The sequence below is a fragment of the Rattus rattus genome, chromosome 7, assembly GCF_011064425.1.
Source record: "Rattus rattus isolate New Zealand chromosome 7, Rrattus_CSIRO_v1, whole genome shotgun sequence".
Classification (NCBI taxonomy): Eukaryota; Metazoa; Chordata; class Mammalia; order Rodentia; family Muridae; genus Rattus; species Rattus rattus.
In genome coordinates, this window is record NC_046160.1 from 47427219 (window position 1) to 47449007 (window position 21789).

At 40.4% G+C, this 21789-nt stretch overlaps 1 protein-coding gene across 1 annotated transcript in view; it reads right to left on the reverse strand.

The window, feature by feature from the left end:
- Hdac9 (histone deacetylase 9) overlaps nt 1-21789 on the reverse strand; it is a 756932-nt gene that overhangs the window by 47796 nt on the left and 687347 nt on the right. Inside the window, exon 23 of the mRNA XM_032907647.1 lies at nt 2346-2479. Within this exon, the coding sequence (XP_032763538.1) occupies nt 2346-2479 (134 nt within the window). The remainder of the gene's footprint in view (nt 1-2345; nt 2480-21789) is intronic.

The window sequence follows — 21789 nt, forward strand, 5'->3', positions numbered from 1 at the left end:
GTCTCGAGCCCCTTCAAGCTCTTCCAGTCCTTTCTCTGATTCCTTCAACGGGGGTCCCGTTCTCAGTTCAGTGGTTTGCTGCTGGCATTCGCCTCTGTATTTGCTGTATTCTGGCTGTATCTCTCAGGAGCGATCTACATCCGGCTCCTGTTGGCCTGCACTTCTTTGCTTCATCCATCTTGTCTAATTGGGTGGCTGCATATGTATGGGCCACATGTAGGGCAGGCTCTGAATGGGTGTTCCTTCTGCCTCTGTTTTAATCTTTGCCTCCCTATTCCCTGCCAAGGGTATTCTTGTTCCCCTTTTAAAGAAGGAGTGAAGCATTCACATTTTGATCATCTGTCTTGAGTTTCATGTGTTCTGTGCATCTAGGCTAATTCAAGCACTTGGGCTAATAGTCACTTATCAATGAGTGCATACCATGTGTGTTTTTCTGTGATTGGGTTACCTCACTCAGGATGATATTTTCTAGTTCATTCCATTTGCCTATGGATTTCATGAAGTCATTGTTTTTGATAGCTGAGTAATATTCCATTGTGTAGGTGTACCACATTTTCTGTATTCATTCCTCTGTTGAAGGGCATCTGGGTTCTTTCCAGCTTCTGGCTATTATAAATAAGGCTGTTATGAACATAGTGGAACATGTGTCTTTTTTATATGTTGGGGCATCTTTTGGGTATACGCCCAAGAGAGGTATAGCTGGGTCCTCGGGTAGTTCAATGAGGAGACAAGATGTTAACCGACATATTATAATCACAAGATAAAACTTACCAGAAGACATCCAGAGATCCAAGTCAGTTAAATAATCAATATAGCTCACTTCTTGAGTTTTATTGATTAGCCATCTCTACAGCCATGTAGACTGACTAAGACTGGCTAACAGTGCTTTTAACTAGCTGTGTGTCAGAACCTAGTTTTCTTTAAGGTAGATGATCATTGGAGAGACTGCACCATCTTCACCGGTGGTGCAATTTTAGAACTGAGAGTTTGGTTATATACAGAGATTATCAATGGTAAAGAGATTCCTTTGAATGGTTGTGTTGAAAGAGCCATTAAATCTGTTCATCTGTGTGGTCACAATGCACAGCTCCTTCTGGTTTTCTGATGACAGCATTCTGAGACACTGTCAAAGTCGTTAAGATTACACAGGTGATTAAAAATGTGTTCTAAAACACATTATCCAGTGGGCAAGCAGTCCAACCTAACTGCCCCCAAAATAAATATGACATTGTTTTACACTCCTTTGTTGCTACCCCCAAATAACCTCCCATTGTACTTGACACCATTAGTTTATAACAATCACAAGACTAATTTTTTAGACCTCTAATCCTGTGGATGATGTGTGATTTGGAAGAGCAGCCTCCTGTTGATGCTAATCATTAAGTCCGTAGAGCCTACCAGCTAGTGTTGCCTTCTAAACCTGCATAGCACTGTTAGGGACTTTGTTGGTCCTGCAATCATTTTCCAAATTAAAAAAAAATGTACTTATGCAACAAATATGGCAAAGTAATTGTGTTGAAGCACTTTGAACTCATGTGGTGAGATCAGTAAAATTTATGCATTCAGTGTATGGGGGGAAAGGCACCATCTTTCATAAATACACATGTAATATGGTAAGTTTTTTTAAATGACAAAACAGAAGTGCCAAGAACAATTTTATGAATTCGACAATTTACTGGATGATGGTAATCAATGTATAAAAACATTGTAATAGTTACTGATGAACTGACCTAAAATCTTGTCCTGACTTTGACACAAATGTCCAAGGGAATGAATATGACCTCTGCCGAGAGATTAGCAGTTTATGCTGCATCTTAGATATGCACTGTGGACCTCTGACCTTTTAGATTCAAGTTCAGGTCTTAGGTCCTGGGCAATGCCGCTGTACAGCAATAGTGGGGTTTTTCAACCTTGAAAATATTCCTTATCACCCTCAAGAAAATAGGAAAACAAATCTTAAGGATGCTTTTCAAATGGTTTTATTTTTCTGACTTAGCAATCCTACAGGAAATCTCAAAAACTTCTGAAAGTTTAATTTCATCTTAAATGATTCAATATCCACTTGATTGGGTCAGTAGACAAAACATTCTTCTTTCCAAGGGATTTCATTGCTCAGTTTTCGGCTGTGTAAATGATTTGATTGAAAGGAATGCTATGTGGGACACTCTACCTGGGAAGAGAGTGTAGCATATCAGTCAAAGCACAGAAACTTCTTGTGCCTACATCCTTCGTGGCAAGAGCAACACAGAACAATTTACTTTCATAGATTAAATGATAAACTTTTAAAATATACATGCAGATACACTCGTCCTTTACCCCTTCTGTCGTGCACCATTAATTTTTACCTCATTTCCTAGAAGGGCATTTATGCAGGCCTCCGAGGCATCACAGATGGCTGTCAGATCATGTCCCCCTTCAAGAGCCAATGCCACACGTCCATGAGCCAATGTCATCAGCTGCTTCGTCAAATGACCAAAGCCTGTCATAATAAAAGCAAACCATTTCAAAGTATTAAATGGAGAAGAAGCACGGCTAGCATGTAACGGTGATGGAACATGGATTCTGTTAGAGTTCCTTCTTAGCATTTTCTAGTGCTACTTCATTTAACACCCACATTACTATGCCAGTGTTACATACAAAGGCACGGGTGCCCAAGATCCCGCAGATAAGTTACTTTGTTTCACCTGTCTCTCCACTAATACACATCAAAGGCTCACTGAAGAGAATGTGCACCCATCTGATGAAAGCCTTAAAGAAGCCGTTAATGTAAACTGGTGATAGAGTGCTTGATTAGGATGTGTGTGACTCTACATTCCCTTCCCCAGAACTGCACATGCACATGTGCACACATACACACAGAACTAATGTTAATGAGGTAAACTATTCCATCTGTCTACCACGTGCTTCTTGTCTTCATGATTAATCTTTATTATAAAAGGAAAGTTTCTGGCACTATTACTTTATTGTTACATACAGTTTACTGTTATAGTTTTTTATTATACGATATTTGATAAATGAAAAAAATATACAAGTGGCATCTACACACGAGTAGGCTACAAATGAATTATTAACAATCTCACTTGTTTTTCAAGAAAAATGTTTCTGGCACTTCTGATGAAACCCAGGATATGCCGTTCTCCAACAGCATAGTTCCACTTCATGTAGGTGTCAGGAGTCTGAATTACCTTTTCATTTTTGAAAAAAACCATAATATTTGTTAATTAGAAAGTAACATATTTAACTTTTTAAATTCTGTTGTTTAATTTGCTTGCCTTTGAAATAAGCTTCGTTTATTTGCAGCTTGCTCTCTTTACGCATTGAGTTTTCTTAACTATGTTGATACATATAGTTCTTTGCTGTCTAATAGGCCAATTCCTCTCACAGAAGAGATGAATTACTTGCTTGCCCATTTCTCGACCTATAGATAGTTGTTATTGTTGTTACAAAACTTTTAGTTGTTGCTATTGCAAACAGTGTTGCAAGACTATCCCTATGAAAGTCTTCTGGTGCACATATGTAAGAATGGAATGAGGTTGTGAGTTAAAAATCTGTTAAGTAATCCCAGATTATTTCCTAAGGCCTATTACCAGCCCCACAGTCAGACGCATGCATGAGAATTTCAGATTTGCCACATCCTTGCCAGCGGTTGGTAGAACTTTGTAGAAGGGTGGCTGAACCAGGCCTTATTATTACAGCTTCATCTTCGTTCTGTATGAGGGAGGAGCTTTCCGTTTCTAGTTTGAGTTGCAGTAATTATTTAAATGGCTGTAGAATATCATTTAAATTTTCCTCTACATGGACTGGGCTCCCCCCCCCAACACACACACAATTTGGAAATATTGTGAGTTAGAATGCCTTCATGAGTATTTCTAATATGAAGCTATCTTTGCACTTATGATATATAATAAGACTGTTTTTGATATATTAGTTCTTTGGTATGAATCCAATTAATCTAACTAATATTTTCCTAGGACTTTTGACCCATATTTATGAATAGGAATAATGTTTGATTTTCCGTTCTTGTGTTGAATATGATGAATTGTGAGGTAGCTAGAGTCCTGTATTTTTTTTATCTGACCTAGAATGCTGGACAGGTATTTCTTCTAAAGTCATTTAGGCTTGAATTATCTGTGGTAAAGGCTTTTGACTATTGATTTAATTTTTGGAGGATTATAATGACTCCCCACGCTATTTATGTCTTCTTTAATTATATTTTCCTAGGAATTCTTTCTATTATTTATATGTTCAAGTTTACTTTAAAATATGTATTTTATCTTTTATCATTTTCCAACTCCAATGTAATGTATGAATACAATGTGATGTATGCAAGAAATTTTGTCATATTTCTTAAATGCTTCATATTTTCCACTTCTCTTTCTGTGAGATATTTTCTCTTTTGATGTAGTTTTTCCCTTCATAATTATTTTCCCAACTTTATCTTTTCAGAGCTTTCCAGTCTATTTAGAACCTGTATTAACTTGAATTGATTATACTGATTAATCTCAGCATTTGTATTTGTTTATATTTCATCATTTCCAAATTATTTTTATAGTCCCCAATTTCTTGCTTTTACTTTTATGCCTTCATCATAGTCTCTCCAGCATATTTTATTTGCTACATTGAAATTTAAATCCTTTAAGTTTCCTTGGCTCTTTAGTGTTTGTATCAATTCATCTCTACAGCTCCTTGAAGTTTCCTATTTCTCTTTTTTTTTTTTCTGTTTTCATTTTTTATCTCTTGAGCTTATATACAGTACAGCCTTATAGATGAGAAATCTTTGGAGTCTGGTGCAATGGACTGTCTGTCAACACACTTGCGACACACTTTCTTCTTGTTGGTGTTTTGGTATCTTAATTGCCTTGGGTGGGGTGGTAATCATCAGATGGCATCAGCAGGTGGCATCAGCAGGTGGCATCAGCAGGTGGCATCAGCAGGTGGCCTCTTGGTAATTAGGTGATAACCTCAAACTTTTTTATTGGTTATTTTATTTACTTACATTTCAAACGTTATTCCCCTTCCCAGTTTCCCCTCTGCAAACCCTGTATCCCATCCCTCCCACATCCTCCCTCTATGAGGGTGCTCCCCCACCCACCCACTCCTGCCTCCCCATCCTAGCATTCCCCTATGCTGGGACATCCAGCCTTCACAGGACCAAGGGCCTCCCCTCCCGCTGACACCAGGTAAGGCAATCCTCTGCTACATATACAGCTGGAGTCATGAGTCTCTCCATGTAAATCCTCTGCTGGAGTCATGGGTCTCTCCATGTAAAACACTGGAATCCTGAAGAGTGCTCTAACCATTTTTGTTGTGTGTTGTTTTTCTGGCACTTGAGGCTACCAGAAGTTCCAGAACTATGGAAGCTTTCAACAGAAGCTAACCATGCTGGCTCTCTGCTATCAGCTTGACGCCAGTGATTAAAAAATCAGTTGCTTTTAACCCATTATTCTAGTACACCGTATTGTATCAAACTTAGCTAAGACACCTGGATTGAAAACTGCGTCTTTTCTTCAAGCCTGGTCCAATGTGAGCTTGCGTTCTTCTGCTTGAGATGCTGGCATCTAGCATCCATTTCACTACCATGGACTGCAGAGTTGATTTAGGGTTTTGATTCGCATATTGATCATAAATATATACTGAAAAGCCCGATCACACTCACACAGAAGTTACTTCATTTTCATCTCTTCTCTCTCTCTTTCCTTCTGCTTCCTTTTCCTCTCTTGGTAACAAAAATCAACTAGGCTTCTCTCTCTCTCATTTTTGGGCAGAAGTTAATCTTGTACATGCCCTGTCCTTTTGAGCTGGCCTTCTGTTGTCCTTGGTCTTCAGTCATACCCTTTCCCATTGTAGACTTCCACTCTGACCATCTGTTCTAGCATGCAAGACATATATGCTGAAAAGTGAAGATTTGGAGATGGATATTATTATAAAATGACCAACATTTTGTCAAATTAGAACTTTCTCATTCCTTTCTAAAGACAGATTTATTTATTTTATTTATATGAGTACACTGTAGTTGTCCTCAGAGACCCCAGAAGAGAGCATCAGATCCCATTACAGATGGTTGTGAGCCACCATGTGGTTGCTGGGAATTGAACTCAGGACCTCTGGGAGAGCAGTCAGTGTTCTTTTAACTTATCATATACAAACCTGTCCAATTGCAGAAACAATTGCATAATAAATGCATAAAAGTAAAAGAATTATTTCTGCATGTCATTTATCTTTATACTTTGTTAACATACAGAAGGAATATTTAATTTTAAGCTAAATACATTTTTAAAAATTGACAAACCTTATTTTTTTAAAAATTTTATTGGATATGTATTTATTTACATATCTTTTTTAAATTGGATATTCTTTTTAAATTTTTTTTATTAACTTGAGTATTTCTTATTTACATTTCGAGTGTTATTTCCTTTCCCGGTTTCCAGGCCAACATCCCCCTAACCCCTCCCCTTCCCCTTCTATATGGGTGTTCCCCTCCCCATCCTCCCCCCATTGCCGCCCTCCCCCCCAACAATCACGTTCACTGGGGGTTCAGTCTTAGGGACCAAGGGCTTCCCCTTCCACTGGTGCTCTTACTAGGATATTCATTGCTACCTATGAGGTCAGAGTCCAGGGTCAGTCCATGTATAGTCTTTGGGTAGTGGCTTAGTCCCTGGAAGCTCTGGTTGGTTGGCATTGTTGTTCATATGGGGTCTCGAGCCCTTCAAGCTCTTCCAGTTCTTTCCCTGATTCCTTCAACGGGGGTCCTATTCTCAGTTCAGTGATTTGCTGCTGGCATTCGCCTCTGTATTTGCTGTATTCTGGCTGTGACAAACCTTATTTTTTCAGACTAGTCTGAGAGTTACCAAGAAGTTGGTACAGATAGTAACTGATATCCCCACCCTCTTGCTATTGCTAGTTTACATTAGTATTTTACATTCAGTGTAATTTCTAATTTAACAATGATGCATTATTGTGAACTGAAGTCGACGGTCATGCCTCATACTTTGTGTGCAGCGTGTCATGTGTCCCCGGTCAGTGTCACAAGAAAAACATTATAACTGCTCAAAGATCGACATGTGCTCTACCTCTTTGCCCTTTCTTTCTGTTCAACTCACTAATTAGTGGTCTCTTTGATCCTCAGTTTTGACATCTACTTGATGCTTTCCTGAACTGGAAGGACTCTCATTTATTGTATCACTCTTCCTAAATCAGAAAACGCCTGATTTCTGATCCCTGGACTCATAGCTCATAGTGTTTGAAACCTTTGTACAGGTCTGCACCTAACAAAGTATGAACACCTGAGAGAGCAAGCACACACACAAGCTCAGGCTTTAAGGCGTGCCTGGATTGTTTTTCAGTGTGAAACTTGCACTTCTCTAAAGTATTACAGTCTTATACATAAAAAGAAATTCCCAGAATCCGGTTGGCAGAGGAAAGCGAGATCCGATGGAATGGTCAAGTAGTAAGAACATGAACTCAAGCAAAAGTTGCTTCCATTTTAGGACAAAAATCATAATAAACAACATCGTCCTAAAGTTTAGAATGAATTGAAATACTCAACAGCCAACCATACAGGTTTTCAATTGTGGCCCAGCATTTGATCTTAGGTATGAGCTGTACGACATGGATTCCTGGCTACCACAGTAAAGCACTTAATACCAACCACTTAACTGGAATTCAGATGGAAATCAAAATGGCCACTTTATAAATGTTCCATATTTTTCTATAGTTGGCAAAAATTATTTTTATCAGTACACGAAAAAACAAGTCAAAATGGTGCTCTAGTTTTCCAGTGTCTCTTACTTCCTGTGGTACAGCTGGTTAGTTTATACAGGACACTAACTGAGGATGATGGGGAGAGAGAGATGGCTCAGCCATTCTACGTGAAGCTCACAACCAAAGTGTATGAGAATGATGCTTATGGCCTGTGCCTTGTTACCCAAGGGGTCGCAAAGGATGGTAGAACCCTAGTGCTCAGAAATATTCTTTGCCTCAGTCAATATTAATAGCACATAACAATTCACTTCACTGTAGAAAAACTTTTAAAACATCCTAGACAAGGTCACAGTTAATTGTATCGTTAAGTATTCTAAACAGCTCCCTTGGCAACTTAACCAGGTCTTTGTTACCATTTTCAAAATAGAATTGGAAAAAGAAAATTCAAGGCCATATATTATGTATTTCATACTGAATGCTCCGGGGACTTGAGAATTCAGTGATAAAACTCCTGAGCAAATCAAGCCACGTGTATTTTTCAAACAGGGACAGAGAAATCTGATTTAAGCTCAGTTTTACCTTTGAGAATATAAGAAAAGTCCCATAAAATGCCAAATTTAGATGGGATAGTAAAAAGTCAGAGGAAACAATGGAATGAAGCTAATCTTTGATCTCTGTCCAAATTCCTCTTTCTTTTACCTACGGGCTTTGTTTCCACTCACATGCTGCCCATGTGATCCCTGGAGTCAGAGACCGAGGCAGCTGAACTTGGGAGGTTATGCATGAACAGAAGAGCAGGTACAGCAAAGAAATGAAGTGTGTACTAATCCCCTTTCTAATCTTACTCAGTAATTCAAGAAGAATTGCCCAGTCTTATTATCCCAAGTTCTGTGTTCGTTTCTCCCGCACACATATGAAACATCAAAATGCCAGCTGAACAGTAATCGATGCCAAGACATTTCTTTGCAGGACAGGAGGGCGAGCGCTAATAGAAGTCAGGACTGCGCATGTGTGTATGTATATGTTTGATTAGAAGCTAGGTTTTAAAAACTACCAACATGACTTTTATGTCAACGTGTTACTTTTAGATTCGCAAATGATACAAAGGTTTTTCTCATTTTCCATGGCATTTAGAGCTGAAGCTGTATCTTAAAAGTCCTTGCTTGGGCTGGAGAGATGGCTCAGAGGTTAAGAGGACTGTCTGCTCTTTCGGAGGTCCTGAGTTCAATTCCCAGCAACCACATGGTGGCTCACAACCATCTAAAAATCAGATCTAGTGCCTTCTTCTGGCCTGTAGGCATACGTGCAGGCAGAAAGTTGTATGATATATATAATAAATACATATTTGTTTGTTTGTTTTTTAAAGAGTCCTTGCTCAAGGAAGAGGGAGTACTCTGCATGTGAGGGCTGGTGGGTTGAGTACTCAAGTGTAGAAACTTGTCAGTGTAGCACAAGGCATAGTGGGATCAAGTAAGCATGGAATACAGGGTTGAACTGGAGTCCCACCATGTACCTGCTGTTTTGGAAGAACAACCATGTGAACAGGCTCAGATATTGATACCGAGTGACTGGAGCTACCATAGGCAACTCCCTGAGACTCGCATTCACAAGTATTGAGTCCAAAGAGAAGCATGGAGTCTGTGTGTGTGTGTGTGTGTGTGTGTGTGTGTGTGTGTGTGTGTGTGTGTGTGTGTTTCCAAGAGAGATCTGACACCTCTTCTTTTGAGGTAATCTTACAGATAATGACTATAGTTTTTTTTTTTTTTAAATACTATGCTATGTACTACATTATATCACTAGAGTGTATATAATACAGACTGCAGGTACCCTGGCAGACATTTTTTAGAAGGAATTTACATAATGTGAAATTATAACCGCCAGAATGAATGCAGTCTGAAACAAATCATTACTCTTAATAACCAAACACAGCTGGATCGGTGGCTGTTCTCATCACTGACGGAATACCTGACAGCGACACATTAAGAGAAGAAGGATTTATTCTGGTCCATGGTTCAGGAGCACAGTCCATCACAGCCATAAAGGCAGAGAGGTGGGAGTGGCTCCCACAGAAACATGAGGCAGCTGTTTATCCCTGTAGGCTGTCAGGAAGCAAATAGCTCCTGCCGCAGGCTAGCTGACCTACAACCCTTTAGCTCTGCCCCCATTGCCCTATGTCTGACAACTAGGGCCCATGTCCAAAAGGTTCCACAACCTCCCCAAACAAGGGACCAGGTATTCAAACACAGGGGGCTATGGGAGATGCTCGTCACTCAGTCTACCACAGCTCAACTGGAAAACTACAGAAACCCAGCCACGCCTGCTGCAGGGATTTGGAGAAGTACTTTTAATTTAAAATCCTGTTTGGTTTTGCTAATATAGTAGAAGCAAATGTATTTTTTTTTCTCCCTAGAAAGTATCAAATGAGCTGTAAATACGGGAAAGTTTTGAATTATCAATTTCAGGGAGATTTCCTGACACTCTGAGTCATCTCTCTGCCAAAGAAGTCATTTTGTGTCAGCATTTTCATGAGTTCAGAAAAGTTACATGAAATGGAATGTTGCTCTTAAAGATCTCAAAGATTAAGCCTTACATACATAATTAATAGCTAAGGCATGGGACACAAACCAAGACATCTCTCCAGTTGGCTCTGCTCAAAGCCATCACTCTGGGGGTTTCAGATCATTCTCAAAGTGTAGAGGTAACAGAGGGAAACAGCCATCACTAGCTTAATTCGAATTTTCTTTAGAAGAAAACCGTTTTGAAGACCAAAATTAGTATATTCATTGAAGATCACTTGAAAATGTTTTTTTTTTTTTTTTTTTTTTTTGTTATTAACTTGAGTATTTCTTATATACATTTCGAGTGTTATTCCTTTCCGGTTTCCGGCAAACATCCCCTCCCCCCCCTTCCTTATGGGTGTTCCTCCCACCCTCCCCCATTGCCGCCCTCCCCCGACAGTCTAGTTCACTGGGGTTCAGTCTTAGCAGGACCCAGGGCTTCCCCTTCCACTGGTGCTCTTACTAGGATATTCATTGCAACCTACGAGGTCAGAGTCCAGGGTCAGTCCATGTATAGTCTTTGGGTAGTGGCTTAGTCCCTGGAAGCTCTGGTTGGTTGGCATTGCTGTACATATGGGGTCTCGAGCTCCTTCAAGCTCTTCCAGTTCTTTCTCTGATTCCTTCAACAGGGGTCCCGTTCTCAGTTCAGTGGTTTCCTGCTGGCATACGCCTCTGTATTTGCTGTATTCTGGCTGTGTCTCTCATGAGCGATCTGCACTCACATTTTGATCATCTGTCTTGAGTTTCATTTGTTCTAGGCATCTAGGGTAACTCAAGCATTTGGGCTAATAGCCACTTATCAATGAGTACATACCATGTATGTCTTTCTGTGATTAGGTTAGCTCACTCAGGATGATATTTTCCAGTTCCAACCATTTGCCTCTTAATTTCATAAAGTCGTTGTTTTTTTGATAGCTGAGTAATATTCCATTGTGTAGATGTACCACATTTTCTGTATCCATTCCTCTGTTGAAGGGCATCTGGGTTCTTTCCAGCTTCTGGCTATTATAAATAAGGCTGCGATGAACATAGTGGAGCACGTGTCTTTTTTTATATGTTGGGGCATCTTTTGGGTATATGCCCAGGAGAGGTATAGCTGGATCCTCAGGCAGTTCAATGTCCAATTTTCTGAGGAACCTCCAGACTGATTTCCAGAATGGTTGTAGCAGTCTGCAACCCCACCAACAATGGAGGAGTGTTCCCTTTCTCCACATCCTCGCCAGCATTTGCTGTCACCTGAGTTTTTGATCTTAGCCATTCTCACTGGTGTGAGGTGAAATCTCAGGGTTGTTTTGATTTGCATTTCCTTTATGATAACGATGTTGAACATTTCTTTTAGGTGTTTCTCAGCCATTCGGCATTCCTCAGCTGTGAATTCTCTGTTTAGCTCTGAACCCCATTTTTTAATAGGGTTATTTGTCTCCTTGCTGTCTAACTTCTTCAGTTCTTTGTATATTTTGGATATAAGCCCTCTATCTGTTGTAGGATTGGTAAAAATCTTTTCCCAATCTGTTGGTTGCCGTTTTGTCCTAACCACAGCGTCCTTTGCCTTACAGAAGCTTTGCAGTTTTATGAGATCCCATTTGTCCATTCTTGTTCTTAGAGCATAAGCCATTGGTGTTTTGTTCAGGAAATTTTTCCAGTGCCCATGTGTTCCAGATGCTTCCCTAGTTTTTTCTTCTATTAGTTTGAGTGTGTCTGGTTTGATGTGGAGGTCCTTGATCCACTTGGACTTAAGCTTTGTACAGGGTGATAAGCATGGATCGATCTGCATTCTTCTACATGTTGACCTCCAGTTGAACCAGCACCATTTGCTGAAAATGCTATCTTTTTTTTCCATTGGATGGATTTGGCTCCTTTGTCAAAAAATAAAAGTGACCATAGGTGTGTGGATTCATTTCTGGGTCTTCAATTCTGTTCCATTGGTCTATCTGTCTGTCTCTGTACCAATACCATGCAGTTTTTATCACTATTGCTCTGTAATACTGCTTGAGTTCAGGGATAGTGATTCCCCCTGAAGTCCTTTTTTTATTGTTGAGGATAGTTTTAGCTATCCTGGGTTTTTTGTTATTCCAGATGAATTTGCAAATTGTTCTGTCTAACTCTTTGAAGAATTGGATTGGTATTTTGATGGGGATTGCATTGAATCTGTAGATCGCTTTTTGGTAAAATGGCCATTTTTACTATATTAATCCTGCCAATCCATGAGCATGGGAGATCTTTCCACCTTCTGAGGTCTTCTTCAATTTCTTTCTTCAGTGTCTTGAAGTTCTTATTGTACAGATCTTTTACTTGCTTGGTTAAAGTCACACGAGATATTTTATATTATTTGGGTCTATTATGAAGGGTGTCGTTTCCCTAATTTCTTTCTCGGCTTGTTTCTCTTTTGTGTAGAGGAAGGCTACTGATTTATTTGAGTTAATTTTATACCCAGCCACTTTGCTGAAGTTGTTTATCAGCTTTAGTAGTTCTCTGGTGGAACTTTTGGCATCACTTAAATATACTATCATATCATCTGCAAATAGTGATATTTTGACTTCTTCTTTTCCGATCTGTATCCCCTTGATCTCCTTTTGTTGTCTGATTGCTCTGGCTAGAACTTCAAGAACTATATTGAATAAGTAGGGAGAGAGTGGGCAGCCTTGTCTAGTCCCTGATTTTAGTGGGATTGCTTCAAGTTTCTCTCCATTTAGTTTAATGTTAGCAACTGGTTTGCTGTATATGGCTTTTACTATGTTTAGGTATGGGCCTTGTATTCCTATTCTTTCCAGGACTTTTATCATGAAGGGGTGTTGAATTTTGTCAAATGCTTTCTCAGCATCTAATGAAATGATCATGTGGTTTTGTTCTTTCAGTTTGTTTATATAATGTATCACGTTGATGGTTTTCCGTATATTAAACCATCCCTGCATGCCTGGGATGAAGCCTACTTGATCATGGTGGATGATTGTTTTGATGTGCTCTTGGATTCGGTTTGCCAGAATTTTGTTGAGTATTTTTGCGTCAATGTTCATAAGGGAAATTGGTCTGAAGTTCTCTTTCTTTGTTGGGTCTTTGTGTGGTTTAGGTATAAGAGTAATTGTGGCTTCATAGAAGGAATTCGGTAGTGCTCCATCTGTTTCAATTTTGTGGAATAGTTTGGATAATATTGGTATGAGGTCTTCTATGAAGGTCTGATAGAATTCTGCACTAAACCCGTCTGGACCTGGGCTCTTTTTGGTTGGGAGACCTTTAATGACTGCTTCTATTTCCTTAGGAGTTATGGGGTTGTTTAACTGGTTTATCTGTTCCTGATTTAACTTCGGTACCTGGTATCTGTCTAGGAAATTGTCCATTTCCTGTAGATTTTCAAGTTTTGTTGAATATAGGCTTTTATAGTAAGATCTAATGATTTTTGAATTTCCTCTGAATCTGTAGTTATGTCTCCTTTTCATTTCTGATTTTGTTAATTTGGACACACTCTCTGTGTCCTCTCGTTAATCTGGCTAGGGGTTTATCTATCTTGTTGATTTTCTCAAAGAACCAACTTTTGGTTCTGTTGATTCTTTCTATGGTCCTTTTTGTTTCTACTTGGTTGATTTCAGCTCTGAGTTTGATTATTTCCTGCCTTCTACTCCTCCTGGGTGTATTTGCTTCTTTTTGTTCTAGAGCTTTTAGGTGTGCTGTCAAGCTGCTGACATATGCTCTTTCCTGTTTCTTTCTGCAGGCACTCAGCGCTATGAGTTTTCCTCTTAGCACAGCTTTCATTGTGTCCCATAAGTTTGGGTATGTTTTACCTTCATTTTCATTAAATTCTAAAAAGTTCTTAATTTCTTTCTTTATTTCTTCCTTGACCAGGTTATCATTGAGTAGAGCATTGTTCAGTTTCCACGTATATGTGGGCATTCTTCCCTTATTGTTATTGAAGACCAGCTTTAGGCCATGGTGGTCCGATAGCACGCATGGGATTATTTCTATCTTTCTGTATCTGTTGAGGCCTGTTTTTTGACCAATTATATGGTCAATTTTGGAGAAAGTACCATGAGGAGCTGAGAAGAAGGTATATCCTTTTGCTTTAGGGTAGAACGTTCTATAAATATCCGTTAAGTCCATTTGGCTCATGACTTCTCTTAGTCTGTCTACGTCTCTGTTTAATTTCTGTTTCCATGATCTGTCCATTGATGAGAGTGGGGTGTTGAAATCTCCTACTATTATTGTGTGAGGTGCAATGTGTGTTTTGAGCTTTAGTAAGGTTTCTTTTACGTTATGTAGGTGCCCTTGTATTTGGGGCATAGATATTTAGGATTGAGAGTTCATCTTGATGGATTTTTCCTTTGATGAATATAAAGTGTCCTTCCTTATCTTTTTTTGATGACTTTTAGTTGAAATTGATTTTATTTGATATTAGAATGGCTACTCCAGCTTGCTTCTTCAGACCATTTGCTTGGAAAGTTGTTTCCCAGCCTTTCACTCTGAGGTAGTGTCTGTCTTTGTCTCTGAGGTGTGTTTCCTGTAGGCAGCAGAATGCAGGGTCCTCGTTGCATCCAGTTTGTTAATCTATGTCTTTTTTTATTGGGGAGTTGAGGCCATTGATGTTGAGAGATATTAAGGAATAGTGATTATTGCTTCCTGTTATATTCATATTTGGATGTGAGGTTGTGTTTGTGTGCTTTTCTTCTCTTTGTTTTGTTGCCAAGACGATTAGTTTCTTGCCTCTTCTTGGGTATAGCTTGCCTCCTTATGTTGGGCTTTACCATTTATTATCCTTTGTAGTGCTGGATTTGTAGAAAGATATTGTGTAAATTTGGTTTTGTCATGGAATATCTTGGTTTCTCCATCTATGTTAATTGAGAGTTTTGCAGGATACAGTAGCCTGGGCTGGCATTTGTGTTCTCTTAGGGTCTGTATGACATCAGTCCAGGATCTTCTGGCCTTCATAGTTTCTGGCGAGAAGTCTGGTGTGATTCTGATAGGTCTTCCTTTATATGTTACTTGACCTTTTTCCCTTACTGCTTTTAATATTCTTTCTTTATTTTGAGCGTTTAGTGTTTTGACTATTATGTGACGGGAGGTGTTTCTTTTCTGGTCCAATCTATTTGGAGTTCTGTAGGCTTCTTGTATGCCTATGGGTATCTCTTTTTTTAGGTTAGGGAAGTTTTCTTCTATGATTTTGTTGAAGATATTTACTGGTCCTTTGAGCTGGGAGTCTTCACTCTCTTCTATACCTATTATCCTTAGGTTTGATCTTCTCATTGAGTCCTGGATTTCCTGTATGTTTTGGACCAGTAGCTTTTTCCGCTTTACATTATCTTTGACAGTTGAGTCAATGATTTCTATGGAATCTTCTGCTCCTGAGATTCTCTCTTCCATCTCTTGTATTCTGTTGGTGAAGCTTGTATCTACAGCTCCTTGTCTCTTCTTTTGGTTTTCTATATCCAGGGTTATTTCCATGTGTTCTTTCTTGATTGCTTCTATTTCCATTTTTAATTCCTTCAACTGTTTGTTTGTGTTTTCCTGGAATTCTTTCAGGGATTTTTGCGATTCCTCTCTGTAGGCTTCTACTTGTTCTCTAAGGGAGTTCTTCACGTCTTTCTTGAAGTCCTCCAGCATCATGATCAAATCTGATTTTGAAACTAGATCTTGCTTTTCTGGTGTGTTTGGATATTCCATGTTTGTTTTGGTGGGAGAATTGGGCTCCGATGATGCCATGTAGTCTTGGTTTCTGTTGCTTGTGTTCCTGCGCTTGCCTCTCGCCATCAGATTATCTCTAGTGTTACTTTGTTCTGCTAATTCTGACAGTGGCTAGACTGTCCTATAAGCCTGTGTGTCAGGAGTGCTGTAGACCTGTTTTACTGTTTTCTTTCAGCCAGTTATGGGGACAGAGTGTTCTGCTTTTGTGTGTGTAGTTTTGTCCCTCTACAGGTCTTCAGCTGTTCCTGTGGGCCTGTGTCTTGAGTTCACCAGGCAGGTCACTTGCAGCAGAAAAGTTGGTCTTACCTGTGGTCCCGAGGCTCAAGTTTGTTCGCGGGGTGCTGCCCACGGGCTCTCTGAGGTGGCAGCGACCAGGAAGATCTGCGCCGCCTCTTCCGGGAGCCTCCGTGCACCAGGGTTCCAGATGGCCTCCGTGTTTTCCTCTGAATCAGCAATGTGTGTAGAGAGCAGTCTCTTCTGGTTTCGCAGGCGTGTCTGCCTCTCTGAAGGTTTAGCTCTCCTTCCCACGGGATTTGGGTGCAGAGAACTGTTTATCCGGTCTGTTTCCTTCAGGTTCCGGCGGTGTCTCAGGCAGGGCTCCTGCCTCACCTGGGCCCTCTCCCACGGGAGCCCAGAGGCCTTATACAGTTTCCTCTTGGGCCAGGGATGTGGGCAGGGGTGGGCAGTGTTGGTGGTCTCTTCTGCTCTGCAGCCTCAGGAGTGCCCACCTGACCAGGCGGTAAGGTATCTCTCCCACGGGTTCTGGGAGCAGAGAGCTGCTGCGGGCCGGGATCCTCGGGTGTGGGGCTTCCGGTAAACACAGGACGTGCCTGGTCCTAGAGGGATTCTGCCTCTGTTGTCCCGATTCCACCCGGCAAGTCACTTGCAGCAGATAAGTTAGTCTTACCTGAGGTCCCGAGGTTTGAGTTCGCTCGCGGGGTGCTGCCCACGGGCTCTCCGCGGTGGCAGCAACCGGGAAGATCTGCGCCGCCTCTTCCGGGAGCCTCCGTGCACCAGGGTTCCAGATGGCCTCCGGTGTTTTCCTCTGGAATCAGCAATGTGTGTAGAGAGCAGTCTCTTCTGGTTTCGCAGGCGTGTCTGCCTCTCTGAAGGTTTAGCTCTCCTTCCCACGGGATTTGGGTGCAGAGAACTGTTTATCCGGTCTGTTTCCTTCAGGTTCCGGCGGTGTCTCAGGCAGGGCTCCTGCCGCTCCTGGGCCCTCTCCCACGGGAGCCCAGAGGCCTTATACAGTTTCCTCTTGGGCCAGGGATGTGGGCAGGGGTGGGCAGTGTTGGTGGTCTCTTCTGCTCTGCAGCCTCAGGAGTTCCCACCTGACCAGGCGGTAAGGTATCTCTCCCACGGGTTCTGGGAGCAGAGAGCTGCTGCGGGCCGGGATCCGCGGGTGTCGAAAATTTTTTTTTTAAAATAATGAAAGTTTTGCTACGTTGCGGTGCCATATATGAAAAGCATGGCATATACTATTATATATTTTATAAAGACTAGCCTTTCCTTTGACAAGGAAGTTAATAAATGACAGCCGTAACACAAATTTATACAGTAACAAACCCATGGTTCCATCCGCCAGCGATGGCCGTTTCTGCTTTTTTGTGTTTCATGGGTGTTTATTTTACAAATAAACGACAGTAACATTAGAATTAAAAAAAAAAACTGTTAAAATGTTACTATACTGAAAATGTCTCTCATATCCTCAATGTCCTTTCACACGCACTAACATACCAGCCAGTTTTGTGTTTTGGATATTTGTTACCACTGCTAAGTTTTATGTGAGATTGAAAGGGCAGCGTATGCATAATAGTGCACCCCTTTCTGTGGTGACTCCTGAGCGCCTGTGGGTGGCTGGGGACAGGGTTGCTCTTCTGCTTCGTGACCTCTCTAAACGAGACTGTGGGGTGGCTGTGGAAGCACAATCATGTGGAGGCAAAATTCTAACGAAGTGCAGTCAGTGTTTCTTTCAGGATGTATGTCCGCTGATGTCTGTTATAAACAACTTATATATTGGGAGAGCTCAATGATATCCAAGGACCTCCCAAAAAGTTTGCTTTTAACATGACATTGTTAATGGCGCTGGACGTCTCTATGGAAGTCAAACCTGAGGGACATCTACTGCAGGTTGAAGTTGGAATTCTCTCTCCAACCTGCAATGTAGTTTCCACTTGTATCTTGCTGTCCTGTAATAACAGAGATAGGAGCTGAGAGTCACCAGACAAAACCCAGAGAAGCACACCTATGCCATGACTTGTTCAATTAACACAGAAATAAAGACATGAATTTTCTGCTTAGATAAGTCACTGCACTTGGTATTTACAAGGCTCCAACTTTCCTGACGCTTGCTTCCCACTCATCGCAGGTCTTTCTTAGCTACTCTTTGCTGAGTCTGTACTACAAATACATCAAATGAAAACCTGAACCCAATCACTATTGGGGAGACCAAGAAGACTTTGCTGACAGGAGCCTGATATAACTGTCCCTTGAGAGGCTCTGCCAGAGCCTGACAAATATAGAAGTGGGTGCTCTCAGCCAACCAGTGAACTGAGAATGGGGATCCCCAATTGAGGAGGTAAAGAATGGACTGAGATAGCTAAAGGGGTTTGCAACCCCATAAGGAAGAACAAAAATATCAACCAACCAGACACCCTAGAGGTTCCATGGACTAAACCATCATCCAAAGAGTACACATGGACAGACCCATGACTCCAGCTGCATATGTATCAGTGGATGACCTTGTAGGACATCAATGGGAAGAGAGGCCTTTGGTCCTGTAAAGGCTCAGTTGCCCCAGTGTAGGGGAATGCCAGGGCAGGGATGTGGGAGGGAGCGGGTGGGTGGGAGGAGCACCCTCATAGAAGCAGGGGGAGGGGGCATGGGAGAAGGGGTTCCAGAGGGGAAACCGGGAAGGAGATAATATTTGAAATGTAGATAAAGAAAAATATCTGATAAAACGTGAAATAAAAATAAACAGCTAATGAATCTTAAAAAAAAAAACAAAAACAAAACTAACATACTACTACAGCTAACCTTCTTGTGTCCCCAACACTGCCATTGATCAGAGGTACTCGAGTGAAAGTAGCAGTAGCAAGGGTCTCTTGAAATGTTTGCACCCATTATCTTAGATTCTTATCATTTTTGTGACCATTGCATGCCTAAGACACACTATCAATTTGCTCTTTTATTTCTGGGCTAGTTTCATTGGGGCCTGAAATCTTTATAAAGATTTCATTAAATATTCCACATAGAAAAGATCAAAGGGGTCAAGTGTTTTTGCCCAAATTGATTTTGAAATTTTATGTTGCGCATCCACTGGCCTAGTCTATATAGTTTTTTTCCAGAAAAAAGTTACTGAAGAATGTTTCAACATTGAAGTCTAATTAAACGAACTGTAGCCATTTTCCCCTCTGAGCACCTTGGTCAACAAGTTACTGTGTTGTTCTTCAGAAAAATAGAGTCTTCAGGGAAATAGAGAGAGGAGCTGGGGTAGCATGTGGCTTTCTCATGTACTGTGAGGCTCTCAAAGCCGACTTCAAAGCAGAATCTGATTGTGCAGATGGGAGGAATGCTTGCCACAAAAATACCTTTTAAGGCTCATGGTGCTGTAATTCATATGGTAGGCACTTGTGATTCGTTCCTGATGATGTTGGGATCATTTAACTCAAAAAACCATTGTCGCTACCATAAAACCCTTTCATCTGTAGCCAAAAAGGTCCATTTCATGTAAATGAAAAAAAAATTCATTAAAGTATCACCTTAATAATGGGTAAAGATATATATTTTTCTGGTCATGTTTAAAATGCAAATCTATGAACATAGTCTGAAGATTCATTTCATGTTAAGATCTTTACTTATTTGATGTCCCAGGACTCTTTCCAAGTTCATTGAAACCGGAAATCAATTTTAGAAGAAATATGGAGATTATTATCATTAAATTTTTCAGCTGGCTTACTCCAAGCTGCCCTATAAATACTACATATGTTTTAAAGAAGGCATTTTCAAATATAGTAAAAGTCCTTTTACTCTTCTAGTCAGTGATGCCCTGGGAAGTAAAATAAGTTTCCTTTCTCAGTACTTTGGAAAGAAAATGGATATTTGTACTGGTTTTTCAACCAAGTCTGAAACAATGAAATATTGCAGTTTTATTTCTGAACAATAAAAGTAATACTTAAGCCTCAAGAATAAGCATGGTAGGAAAGGTTGACTGACAATTTTACACCAACCCATCTGTCTGTGATCTAAACATGTCACTTACTGCAGTGAAATCTACTGAAGCCTTTAGTGGCTCATGTAAACCTAATAAGCCAAGCAGACACATGATGATACACATGATCATACAAATCCTTCTTGAACCTCAATATTCTCATTCAAAGACATGATTAGCTTGATTAGCTAGTATTGATTCCATTTTACAGGTTTAACATGGACATGTAATCACAAGATATTCCAAAAATATAAGTAGGCTACACAGGATAAAGCCTGATAGAGTAGGTCCCTGGGGTTTGAGCTGCACTGCTCTGTTCACAGTGTTGCAGGTTGAACTGGGGGCCCCTCACTTGCTGGGTAAGCAATCCCATCCGTGAGATACATCTGTAGGCCGCTCACTACTAATGATGCATTTTTAATTCTACAGCTTCAGATTTAGAAATCAAGATTATGTGTGACAGATTTTTTTTTAGTTTAAGGAAAACAATAAGACACTAAAAGTAGAATTATGAAGGTAAACGGTCAACAACAGAATTAGAGTTGGATCCAGATACCCAGAGAACACATTTCTCACTGTTCCTTGGGAACATTTGTGTTAATACTGGCCATGCTCTCAGACACATCTTCTACCTCAAAAAGAGGTACTTTAGAAACAATGCCTAGATACCAAATGGTTTTTTCTTTCTCTTTCTATTCATCTCCTCCTCCTCCTCTCCTCCTCCTCCTCCTCCTCCTCCTCCTCCTCCTCCTCTTCTCCTTCTTCTTCTTCTTCTTCTTCTTCTTCTTCTTCTTCTTCTTCTTCTTCTTCTTCTTCTTCTTCTTCTTCTTCTTCTTCTTCTTCTTCTTCTTCTTCTTCTTCTTCTCCTTCTTCTCCTTCTTCTCCTTCTTCTCCTTCTTCTCCTTCTTCTCCTTCTTCTCCTTCTTCTCCTCCTTCTTCTCCTTCTTCTCCTTCCTCTTCCTCTTCTTCTTCTTCTTCTTCTCATCCTCCTCTTTTACAAATTTTTGACTTGTTGTGATAACAGATCAGTAGCATAGAAACATATTATTACATTTCCATTAAAATACACAAGTATAAAACTAGTAAGGAGAAAAAAATCCTAAGAAAACTCTTCTGGACACTGACTCTTGCCAAACCCCAATTGCAACTTAAATTGCCAACCACTAGCTTTTACTGCTGTTTCCAACAGTTCATCAAATGCATAGGGTCCACTCTTCCTTTGACGCCATTACATAAGTGGACAAATGACATTGAGCAAAGGCATATCTGGTTCAAGCTAAGCAAGGATGACGCCATTACAGATGCCTGAACTGCTGAAATGGAAGCAGAGCCTCCTGAGCGCATCTCTATGAATGACTATGGCGATACCAGAGTCCCGGCTTCCAAGAACCCAAAATAGCAGAGTCTTATCCACAGACAAATATCATTTGACACAAAGAAAGATGAGTATCACAAAATAAATGAAGTGACATAAGTCTTAATAGATAGAGAATGTAAGTGCCTACAGAAGACACTTGGAGGCAGTGTTATATATGTAAGTGTTACATTTATAAGTCTTTGCTTAAGTTTCTATTTCTAACCTGACATTAGTAATGATGCTTTATTCACCTGAGATGATGCACGCAACATGCATCACTCGGCTCATGGTAA